The sequence below is a fragment of the Montipora foliosa genome, chromosome 4 (genome assembly GCF_036669935.1).
Source record: "Montipora foliosa isolate CH-2021 chromosome 4, ASM3666993v2, whole genome shotgun sequence".
Lineage (NCBI taxonomy): Eukaryota > Metazoa > Cnidaria > Anthozoa > Scleractinia > Acroporidae > Montipora > Montipora foliosa.
The window spans coordinates 19516960-19529459 of NC_090872.1; the positions used below are offsets into that span (position 1 = coordinate 19516960).

The window sequence follows — 12500 nt, forward strand, 5'->3', positions numbered from 1 at the left end:
GGCTTAGACGGCAAGGTTGGGTTTGAACATGGTTGTGCCTTGAAAAAAACTAACCAACCATTCTTGTGGTCTGAGGTGGCCCTAGCTGTAGGTCCAAGGTCTTATGACCAACTGCAATTAGCTTTACCTGTACGTCACTGGGGCATAAAAACGCCGGGGCTGCTTTTCTATCAAGGCCCGACCGTAATCGAATGTACGCGCGGAAGCGAATGCAACATGATACGCCTGAGGCCAACTAACTGCTTTATGAGGATGTATCCCAGTATCAATAGACATCGCCAAGAATGTTTACTAAATGTAAAGCATCATTTCTATAAGAAAAAAGAGTTGTAAGACTCTGACTTATGTACGATACAGTATATTGATCATCGCAATTTTCGATCGCTTTTGTTCTTTGTCTTTCATGTATAGATATATACAGCTATTTTAAGAAAGGTTGTCGGAAAAAGTGCACGCGACAATCCTGAAAGGTATTGTGGGTGATTTTAAGTGCACTGTTTTTCAAAGAAATTTAAAGAATCGTACGGGAGGCCACTGATATATGTTTGCGAGTGCTGAAGGAAAGTAACAAAAGTAGGTTCGACAGCTACAGTCGTTAGCAACAGTGTATTGATCATATCCCATATTACCTTTCGGGATTGTCGCGTTCACTTTATTCTTGACAAACTTTCTCGAAATAGCTGTATACGCTAACTGCCTTTAAGCCCGATGGGGACAATTCTGTTATGCAACACGTAGTGCGTACCTTCCATGTAATTCTGAGTTCTCTCGTTTCAACTCAATTGTTTCTTGACATAGTTGTTTGACCTGGAATTCCTTAGCCTCCAGTTGGTTTTTTACTTGACTAAACCTGGAAGTTAAGCGAATCAATAAGATCTCATTAGGAAAAATAATAGATGAATTCTCATGCCTCTTTTAGCAGAGCTATTTTATTATCTAATGAATTAGCAGGGGCACCCAACGGGAATATAGTTCAAAACAACTTAAACATAGCATTGTGAAACGTATTTTAGTATTTAAACGGTAGATATAAGCATATTTTATCCCCTAAAAATTATTTATCTGTTCGGATTTCCTAGCTGAAAGTCTAGTGATTCGAAAATTCTAGGGATTAAAATTTACCTTTCCGAAATTTTCAGCCAGAAAAAAGGCTCCCGAAAATTATAGGTGACCTTTTTAGGGTAAAAATCCGTTAAAAATGGGCAATTATACCATTTTTTAGATGTTCGAAAATCCGAGGGACAGGCAGGCAAGCATAAAAATTTACAACAAATGTTCCGAAAATTCTAGATCTCAAATCGTCTTCCGAATAGATATTTTCCGAAATTTAACGTTGGGTGCCCCTGAATTAGGGAGAGGTTAATACGTTATTACTGTTTATAAGGACAGGGGTAAGGTGGGAGGTGGTTCATGGGAGTTTGGTCGCTGTGTCGGGAGAAATGAGCACAAAAATTTGCATCATGGAAGGCAAGGATAAAAATTATATGGTTGACAGTGCACGTCTTTTAACTTCTGGAGAAGCTTATTAGCTTTAACTTAGTTTTGACGCTAATTTTAGTTGGAGGTCGGGTAAGAATTCCAAATTATATAAGGAGGAATTTGAAAGAGTTCGGGGTTTCCACTGAAGAGAGGAGGAGTTCGGAGATATCACTGAGCTGGCCGACACGCCTCTCTGTCCTCTCTCTACGGCCAAGCTCAACACGTGACTGGGGAAAGAGATAGAAGGAGGCAGATGCTGACGGCCTAATGGTCCTCACGGAGCCAAAAGGATTAATTAAGAAGATGTCATGATTTAAGAAAGGGTACGTGGAATGTTTTTGATGTTGACTTCTTCCCTTCATGACCCTCACTGGCCCCATAACTATACAAGCGGACGACCTCTCCACAAAATGTAACGCAAATCTGATGTCGTATGCCTAAAACTGAAGACTACGTTGCAAGATTGCAAGACGGCAATGACGTAAAAATCTTAACAACTCCACAACTCTCAACGTAGAGAGCAGACCGATTATTACTTTCAATTATCTTATATCTTCCTAATTCGTCAATTTCCTCTAAGCTATTTGCTGTCTTTCCTTCAGCTTTTGCGTCCGTCTCCAGCATCAGCGCTAACAAATATTTCCGTTATTTATTTTCATCTGTTTACATGCAATATCTATGAATTATTTCTCAATTATTAAGTTTAATATTCATATTTTCTCAATACTTACTTTGTTCTTAAATCGGTCGGTTCTATTTTTAAGACACTCAAATCCTCTTCCATTGTCTTCATTATCCCTTCGTATCTTTCCGGGCCAGTTTGTTATATTTTGTGGCAGTGCAGAATCTTACAGCAGAAGATCCACCTCGAAGCCAAGGCAAAAGCCGGTTTTTAGCACCTCGCTTCCACTATATATCCCTCCTTCAAAACAACACAATTCTAAAAGGTGAAAGAGTTGTCCTTGAAGCTTGGCGTGTAATTCGATGAGATCCCAACAAAATGCTGCGTTCTCCTCGCAGCTATTGCGGTAACTGGACTCTAAAAAGGTTGTTAGACGTTCGTGTAAAATTCTGAAACCTCCAGACGCAACTAAACGGCCAAGAAGAGCAATGAAAGTTGTGCTTGACATCGCCGGCAAACAAGAGCGATCCGGTATAAATAATCGTTCTTAAAAAGAATCACCTTTGTGAGCGAAGACTATGTTTCGGTGAGTCACGCATTCGAACTCTGGTCGTCAATTAATTAAAGAAAAATATCCTCTGTTAGGGAAACAATTTATCCAAACACTTGTCTTCTTTCTGACTGGTGGAATCACTCAAAAGACAATTTCACCAATTCAGTTATTTCCTCTTTTTTCCCCCCTCATTCAACTAAAGTATTGAATTCGCAAGTTTTCTATAAGAATTAAATACTCTTCTGGAAATTTGCAACTTGTTAATTAGGCGTTAGTTTTAACGACATTGGGTGCACCTGTTTAAACACCGGCCACAAACTGCCCGTGTGGCAAGCGTTGTAGACGAAGAAGGAGAAAACCGGCGCAGGGAATATCCCCTTTCTTGTGTACAAAAAGTCCCTCCGATTACCCCGAGGAGGGGGTTGAATGTTGACGGGAGGGGTAGGCGAGTCACACAAGGTACTTGTGAACTGTGAGGCGCCATTCCGTTGAAATTTCAATAAGTCGTACCACCTGTCATTCATGTCCTGCTAAATATGAATGATAAAATTCCTGCCTTCAAAAGACTTATTTAAAAGAAAAAAGTATATAGTTGGCATCCAATTTTATGTTCGTGCAAGTGTGTTGGCTAAGCTTCTGTCTTTTCTACAGTTACCACGCACTCACTTGTATTCTTTCGGTTTCCCTTGAAAAAATAATTGTGGTAGAAAATTTAATTTAGCCTCGCAGGGTGCCTTGTTAGAATAACGTCGTCATCTAGAAAGCATCGTCCACACAAAACTCAACCCCAGAGGGGGCCCGAAAGGAGGCAGATCGGTCCAGTGGTTAGGGCACTTGCCTTGCGATAAGGAGATCCGGGCTTCAATACCCTTTCTGCCCACCCGTTGAATTTGTATGGTAGTCCTTGGTTCAACTTCTCAGCTGCACTTGTAAATAGCTAACTGCTTTGCCTCCAGCCAGTTGGAATTCTTAACAGTTGTTGTTGAAATGGAGAAGTGATCCTCGCAATAACGCAATTGTCTTATATAGACACACGAAAACTAAGAATCCAGGTGACTTCAACCGACAACGGGAATTGAACCCATGATCTCTGCGATACTGGTGCAACGCTCTACATAGTAACTGAGCTATGAAGCCACCCAGTTGTGGGAAGGTCAATTTTTTGGGCTCATCTGTTCCAGTGAAGGACTCGATGTATGAAATATATGTGTATTTGAAGTGTACCGAGACAATTTAAGCAATTTGTCCCCCATAGCCACGTCAGGGTCTACAAAAGACTATTGCTGAAGTAAATGCTTCTATTGCTTAAATAAATGTGTATTTGAAGCGTATCTAGACGATTTAAGCAATTGTCCCCTATAGCCACGTCAGGGTCTACAATTGCTTAAATTGTCCAGATAACTGAGTGCGACGATCACTTCCCCATTTTGTCTATTACCTGCACTTCAAATATATACATTTATTTCATATTGTTGTTGTGGTTGTTGTTGTTGTCGTTGTCTGTCGTTTCGTTGATAGAGTTTCAATGGTCCTACAAGCCCCTATGGGGAGTGGTCAATGCACTGTATGCACCCTTATGCACCCTTATTACGCAAGCATTTTGGGTTTTCTATGATCCCTTGCGCGGCTCTTTATGTAAAGATCACGTGATTAGCAATGTGAAAATAACACATTTATTGTAAAATAATTTCTAGGTCACAGGGCGGTGCTAACCCGAGTACAAACACGATTCTCTCTTATTAAGATGTATTGTTCAAGAACGCGCTCCCCAAAATATTTGCAACCAAATTAACGGTCAAGTCATTTTCCGTATTTCTTCTCCGCGTAAAGATGCTGCATTATTGTGACGATCGTCTTGCTTGACTCTGCCATTCCAATTTGGCCATTCACAAGAAATCGTGGCTTTCCAGTAACTATTGACCTCGTGAACAATTTTGTATGAAGACAAGTTAGTGGTTCGTGTGATGACTTAGCTCTTGTGAATATCGAAAAGTTTAGCGAGCTCATTCAAGTCGTCTTGGTCTTGTCCTTCCTTGATAATCTGCGGAAAATAAAAACAGTGGAAAGATCGTGACCAAATGACTGGAGAGTTCTTTGGCTTATCACTGCGTTTACAGGAAAAGCAACAAATTTATTATTTATCAAGAAAGTGTTCTGCTATGTTCCATGATTTTTAACGTCTGCAGTTTGCAAGGTCCTACGCAAGAACTTCAACTAAGAATTTTCAAACTCGTTCAGGTGAAGTGAAAAACAAGCTGGTTGTTTTAAGTTAACCCAAGAAAACGCGGGAAAATCGAATTTTCGAAAGTAAACCCTTGAAATAAGGATCCTTCAACTATCGTACAAGTTGTACACCAAGAGGGGATCCGAATTGAAATTGACTTCCTATTTATTGACATTATTTATATATTTATACCATTCTTAATTGTTTGTGGTTTCCAACTGTTTTACCTACGTTTCTCCTCACTGGAAAATGTCAAAACAGCCTGGGCGATGAACTAACTTAGTTGACAGGAAATGCTCCAGACAAGGACGTTTCATCGTTATTTTCACAAATCCCATAATACAGTTCATTTTGGGGGGTTATTTGCATTAAAACAATGGATATCCAGTTCACTGAAGCATGATACAGCCCCAACAGTAAATGACTTCTATTGTCTTTATGCAAAGAACCATTGAATTCCCCAAGTCACATTTACAAAGAAAAAAATCGATTAATTACCTTTCTGGCGATTGGCACTCTGTTGAAGACGTTCCATAATAAAACTCCCACAACCCGTTTGCCCTTCATGTAAAACACTACTCCTTTGCCGAATTCCTCTGATGTCTCGGCGGAAGCTGGCGCAAGTGGCTCGGTTGGGACTGGAGAAGGCTCATCTCCCTGTTTGAAACAAACACAATCTTACTAGTGAACTTCTAATTTACTGTGAATCCTAGCTGAGATAAGTATTGCTTGTCACCAAAGTGACAAGCACGCAAAGCAACCCTTAGAGGTATCAAGCTACCAGTTACTTGAATGTTGAAGATGTTCAAGGTTTTTTCCGCTACTTACCTGAGTGGGCAGGGGTTAGGCATGTCGGAACCCCGACAACTTCCCCACTTCCCCCCTACTTGCGAAACCTAACACACAAAACCCGTAAGCGCTACGCGATACAATGAATTTACCTGTAAAGACATTTACAGCAAACGGGAAAATTCTGTGAGAATTTCAATGAACGAAGATTTAAATTTTTTCAGCAGAGAGCGTCCTTAGGGAACTGCTAAAAACCAACTCGTCCTAACTGAAGTAAAATTTCAAAACATGTCCCACCTCTCCTTCAGTTTCAGAGCGTAGCCCTTCGCCAGTGGCTTCCACAACTGCTTTGGGTGTATCAGCCTTTGTCGCTTTGGCCCACACTCCTACGGTCGGAAGCATGGAATCAACCAATCCAATAGCTTCGTAACCAACTTCAGGCCCCAGGTCACTCCTGGCAGAGATTATAAGGAAGATTCCAACCATCACGTCAAATAAACAAACAAACCTAACACAGAAGCTTATGACATTGAGGCGTTTAACTCTGGTTCGGCCCTCCGAGGGGAGTAGGGGTGGGGCAGTGGTGAGAGTACTCGCCTCCCACCAATGTGGCCTGGGTTCGATTCCCGGTCATGGGGCCTGTTTCTCGAAAGTCCCGAAATTTTACGGGCCATTTTCGGGTGTCATGATTCCCTTTGTATCTCAAGAACGGAGAGGATTCAAGTCGTCAAACTACACAGTTCTTTTTCTTTTTGTTACCTTAAAAACATGTTAAAAGATCGGCTTTCCAAAACAAGCGGTTGGCAGTTTCACAAATGGCTTTCCGGGCCCGAAAAGTTTTCGGGACTTTCGAGAAACAGGCCACTGGTCTCCGTTTCTCAAAAGTCTCGAAACTTTACGGGCCGTTTTCGGGTGTCACAATTACCTTTGTAACTCAAGAAGGGAGAGCATTTAATTCGTCAAACTTCAACTATTTTTCTTTTTGTTACCTTGAAAACATGTTAAAATATCGGCTTCCCAAAACAAGCGGTTGACAATTTCAGATGGCTTTTCGCACCCGAAAGGTTTTCGGGACTTTCGAGAAACGGGTCCCTGGCGTCATATGTGGGTTGAGGTCGTTGTTGGTTCTCTCCTTGCTCCGAGAGATTCATCTCCGGGTACTCCGGTTTTACCCTCTCCTCAAAAACCAACACTGCCAAATTCCAATTCGATCCGGAATGCACAGACTCGTGTTGAACGAGCTCCTGAGCGGTCTTAACAAATTCCATTTTCATTTCCATTACCATTTTCATTTAAGAGCTGCGGTTTTTTGGGTTTAAAAATTTCCTTATGTGGATGTAACGCAGCCCGTGCAATTTCCCGCGCATGCAGCTTCGATGTTTTTTATCCATATTTGGGCATAAAGTTGGTGTTCTAAAATCCCCAGCATTAGGGACCTTAAGATCTACGACGGCGACGTCGACGAAAACGTCACCTCAAAATAGAACTTCGCTCTAGTAAAAGTCTTTCGCGATTATTCCATCACCTTCACTTCGTACAATGTGGGCGAAGTATCCTAAAAATAAATTGGTACGAGCGGTTTCAGAATGAAAATAGAGAATGAAAGATTCTCTGTTGCATGCTCACGTTGACGTCAAAACCTAAAATTTAGTGATTTCACGTCGTCGTCACGCAGAGAACCGCAAAAATATGCTCTTTTAACCAATGATATCATTGTTTTAAGCTCCCTATTGTTCCAAGGAAAAGAGCTGCAAGTTACACGCTTCCAAGTCATGTGCTTTTGTCTCACATAAATACCCGTTTTCGATTAAGGACAAGGTAATAAATAGGAAAACATTTTCGTCAAATTAGATTGCCTTTCAACGCGACACTGTCATCTCCTTTTTTCTGAGATATAGATCACACAGTCAATGCCCTTACCAAAACATAGACTGATGCCAGTAAGAGCTCCTTGCACCGGTCATGTTTTCTCCCGCTAATCTGCCACTCACTACAGCATGATCGTGGTGTTCCACGCGGCGTCTGCCAAGATTTGGGTCATAAAAGCAAGCTGCATCTCCAGCCTAGTAACAAAAAAGTATGCATTGTGTTTCTCGGGTATCCATCTTCGAGAATTTAATAGATTCTGATCCCAGTAAAAAAATGTCATACAGTGCACGGGACTCGTTTACAAGAAATCAGAGCCTGAATTTAAGTGGTTTTTTTTTTAAACGTTTATCAGCAGTTCTGTTTCTTCCAAATATCAAGTCTTCAAATCCCAAATTTCTGCATCTTACCACCCAAATGTTGGATTTTGCCTCCAGTTCTGAGTTGACATGAAAACCACCAAGCACTGGGTCCACTTCAAGTCCAGCATCACTTGAAAGCTCTACATTAGGTTCCAGGCCTACTGCAACAATCACATGATCTGCTACGAGCTGAAAGAATGGTGTAAAAGGAATGTAACTGATTTGATGTCAGTGCAGAACTATAAAATCAGAAACCCATAAGAGTTGAAACGTGTAACGCGCGTTCACAGCTTCCGAATATTCCGTGCAAACTGATTGGTTGAATGTTTCAGTGCTAAGTACCATATTTGGAAACCCCTCGCTCTTGTTGTTCCAAATATGGTACTTAGCAAATCGAATATTCAGAAGCTTGTTTCCCAACACACAAGGGGCCGTTACACGTTTCAACCCTTATGGGTTTCTGATAAAATTTAATGATGTTGTCCCTCCTTACAGCATAAGTTTTAAAGAAATTGTAACACAATACACGATGTACCTCTTCACCATGGTTTAATCTGAGATGAACCTTGTCATTACTATACGAAACATGCTCCACTGTAGAGTTGGGAATCACATTTACACCCTCTGAAATATCACGAAAAAATTAGTAAATGACAGAAAAAATGGTACAATGCAGTCTGTCCATTGTAAAGTTGCCAGACTTGTTATCTTAGGGAGCGCCATGCATCTGATCAGTAATCACTGATGGTTGGGACAAATTATGAATTTGTACGCAGCTATGAAATGTTCAGCCATACCCTGGGAAATTGTTTCACTAAAAAATAATTACCATTTTCACACAAGCAGAAAAACAAAGGACAAAGAGCAAATTGTTCACTCACACTGTCGCAAGATTTGAAATGGAAAATTTTGCACATGGAGTTAAAGAGGTCTACTAAAAAGCACTATCTGTATTTGTAAGATAACTGATGACTTTTAGTCTCCAACCTTTTCTAACTTTGTTTGTTGTCCACTCAGTCAGGTATTTAGGAAGAACTTTGCCCATGTTACCATCCTCTGGAAATATTTGAGCAATATTCATTCCAGTCTTTTTACCTTAGGAGAAAAAAAAAATGTTAATGAGTGAAAAAAAGATAACTATTCCTCACAAACAATTATCTCGAGCTGCACAAAATAAATTATTTCAGTCTTACCACTTTAATAATAGAAACAATAATTATTATTATTGCCTTAAGTATCAATGGACAGAATCTACAGCCAAAAGGCAATGAATGTCTATAACAAAGGAAATTAAAGTTAGTACAAAATGTACCTCTGTGCCCAAGTGCACAGGCCAATTCACTTCCCAAAAATCCTCCGCCAACAACAACAACAGACTGGGCATTCTTGATGGCTTGATCAAGATCTTTGAAATCAACAATCTAAAATGAAATAAAACTTTTTCAAATAATTCAGGGATGACAAAAACCTTTTAAGTAGATGGAAAATTTTGAAATGTAGGTGCGGAGAAAAATGATTTTGTATTGTTTACCAGGTACACAGACCTGTATAAAACACTGTGTAGCCCCCAGCCCTTGATAAGAGCCCCATAATTTTAGTGATCAGGATAAAAATGAACATTGCCAGACATACATGTACGTCAATCAAGAACAATCATTCAGACAGGTGAATTCCTACACAGGGTTCTCAATAAGTTTTGGAGTAGACGGCTTAAATATAAAAGTAGGCAGCGGGAGAAGCGCTTTATCATTGTTTATAGCAAGTTTATGACCGAAAAGTAGACGGCTGTAAATTTAAAGTAGCCGGTTTTTTAGCCGGCTGCCGGCACTTAATGAGAACCCTGCTACAAATGACTTTTTATGACACTGACTGATGTTTTTGGACTTATGTTATCAAGACTAATCCTGGCAAAATTAACACAGGTTCCCCACCTTCCTAAATAGTGTTATTCTTTTCTTAACATCATCACTGCTTTCCTTAAAAATTGGTAAGTTCTTTGGAATACCACCTGTAAAAAAAGCCACATTTTGGGTCAGAATTAAGTAAACAGGACCACATAATATTATTATAAAGTCAAGTAAAAGAGACCACAATGATTGTATAAATGGTAGAATGACAATATTAACAGAATAACTATTGAATACAAACCTGGTGCCAGCAGTAATTTGTCATATCCTATTTCAGCACCATCATTTAATTTGACTTTTTGTTCTTTAGTATTGATTCCCACAACCTAAAAATGAGAAAAAGGAACACTGTATAAAAGAATGAAAACAATGAATAATACTAATACTCCCCCTGTTAGTTTTCTCTGTAATACATCCATAGCTGTCATCAACAATGCATTATTACCCTGGTGAAAAAGCTCACAGGATCTTTGAGGACCCTTAAAGATCTTCAAAGACCTACCAAAAATCCTTGAAGATAAAAATCTTTGAAGGATCTTTGAAGGACCCTCAAAAAATTCTTCAAAGATCTTCATTTGCCAAAAATACTGGCTAAGATCCTCAACGCCATTTTAAGGATCTTCAGAGGATCTTGCAAAGATCCTGATGACAATTTTTTAGATGTCAATGTGGAGAAAATAAATAGGGGAACATCTCCTATGTAAAAAAAAATGAAAGGCCTGTTTTGTAACAGATAGAATAACTTTATGAGCTTTTTTCGCATTAAGCAGGCTTTCAACAAGTTTAAACAAGCCGGTCACCAGCTTTGTGATGAAATCTCAGGTGAAAAAACACCCCTGCTTGGTTGACAAAAAGTGTTCTTTCATTATTGGCTTCTTTTCTTCTACCTTTTTGCCTTTTAGAAGAGCCACTGCACCAGTGTCCTTTGTAGATAGTTCACCAGGCTTACAGAAAAATGTTTCTGGTTCAAAAAATATCCTGTGTGTAGGAAGCATTTATCTCATTAGCTTTAAAAGTATACTGTATCCGACAATGATCTATCAAGGGGAAAAAATTTCATACTTGTGATAGAATGACTCCATAAATGTATATTATAGCACTAGTTATGATGGAATTTAAGAATTGTATTTGAAAGATTTGTCACTTTTTTTTCTTTTAAATTTACGGCCTGAATGTAGAGCGTGAAGGCCCTAGGAAAAAACCAAGGAACCGTGCGCTAACATTTTGGACCAACTGGCAAAGAAGGATATGATAACTTGGAAATCAGTTGACATAAACAGAAAACTATCAATGAGGTCAAAGTTGGTCAATAATAACTTCTAAATGTAGTATCTGATATACAAGGACCTGTAGTCAATAACCTACGATCATCTCATGTCGTTGCTTGCTAAAAGTAATATATTTCTCGTTTCGTCAACTGCACAGTATATATCATGCGAAACTGAAACAGAGTCTGATCACAAGTTAATGTAGTTATAATAATACACAGACATGTAATTCACATGATGTTTAATACCCTCTTTCTTTTCCATTCCACTGCTTGAATTTCATCTGGGAGACAAGTTCATCGTCGTCACAGAACCACAATTCTTTTGACAAAGGTGGTCGCATGTAAGGAGGGTAATCCTCATCACCAATAATTAGCACCTATAATAATTATTATTTATTTTAATTTAAAAAATTGGATTACAAAACTATTGAACCAGAGAACTGTACTAACCTTTAGTTGCCAAGAAAAAGATCCATTTTCTAGCCAAAAACAGTTTAACAGATTGGCAGATATTGTTTGGTATAAGTGCAGCTAGTTACATTTTGTAAGAATAACTTGAGAGTTAATCTACACTGTACATGTACAGGGTTCTTGTTAAGAGCCGGTAACCGGTTATTTTTACCGGCTGTTCAAGTAAATATTACCGGCTGTTTCACTGAAATATTTACCGAAATTATCCAATGAATGTTCGTCTGTTCAAAGGTGAAATTACATTGCGTTTATGGGAAAATGTTGCTTTCCCCCTCCAACCAATCCTGTGAAGATATCTGGCACATGTTATCGCTTCGAAAATATACCATTTGTTAAAGCAATCCAGCTTGATTTTGCCAACTCATCCCTCGAAACGATGTCCGCCATGTTTCCTTCCCATTCCTCCCGCGACCAGGGGAAACCCCCCCATAACCATTATTAAAAAGTAAAAAGTAGAGTAAAGTAACCATATTTAACGTCGGTAACTCGTAACAGTAATTCAACTGACAAAAGTTCGACAGTGCGCTCATTTTACTCCCCCCTCTCCATCAGTGCTCCGTTTTACGGGTATTTAAAGCTACTTAGCTACACGGAAAGGAAAGAAGTCGTAACAAGGATGCAGGATCCGGGAATCGAACTCAGGAACTCTTGCACCAAGGCCGCGCACTAACCGACTGTGCCATCCTTGCTCCTTACTAAACGTTTACAACATGGCATCCACGCGTGGAAAACGACAGAAAGGTCTTTCGGAGTTTAGTTTTCAACCAAAGCGTCAGAAAAGCGGTGGTGGGTGAAAATCAATGAAATAGCATAACCTACTTTCCTTTTGCTGGGTATTAAATTAATTTAGCAGGCGCTGGCACGCGACAGCGATCGATACGAACGTCAAGTTAAGACTTGAGCTCGCTAGCCCGAGCAGGGGCAGGTAACAAAGTTACCTGCTATTTTTGGTTTTTT

General features: G+C 39.6%; 1 protein-coding gene across 2 annotated transcripts in view; it reads right to left on the minus strand.

The window, feature by feature from the left end:
- Positions 1-4304: 4304 nt before the first annotated feature.
- The window catches only part of LOC138000193 (apoptosis-inducing factor 1, mitochondrial-like), a 13042-nt gene continuing 4846 nt past the window's right edge, over positions 4305-12500 (minus strand). For both annotated transcript variants that reach the window (XM_068846433.1, XM_068846432.1), the window contains exons 5-16: positions 11319-11449; positions 10690-10780; positions 10044-10128; positions 9827-9903; positions 9208-9316; positions 8883-8990; positions 8431-8519; positions 7944-8084; positions 7588-7730; positions 5965-6121; positions 5377-5535; positions 4305-4695 (exon numbers count right to left, since the gene is read on the minus strand). In XM_068846433.1, the coding sequence (XP_068702534.1) occupies positions 4624-4695; positions 5377-5535; positions 5965-6121; positions 7588-7730; positions 7944-8084; positions 8431-8519; positions 8883-8990; positions 9208-9316; positions 9827-9903; positions 10044-10128; positions 10690-10780; positions 11319-11449 (1362 nt within the window). In that variant the 3' untranslated portion in view covers positions 4305-4623. The remainder of the gene's footprint in view (positions 4696-5376; positions 5536-5964; positions 6122-7587; positions 7731-7943; positions 8085-8430; positions 8520-8882; positions 8991-9207; positions 9317-9826; positions 9904-10043; positions 10129-10689; positions 10781-11318; positions 11450-12500) is intronic.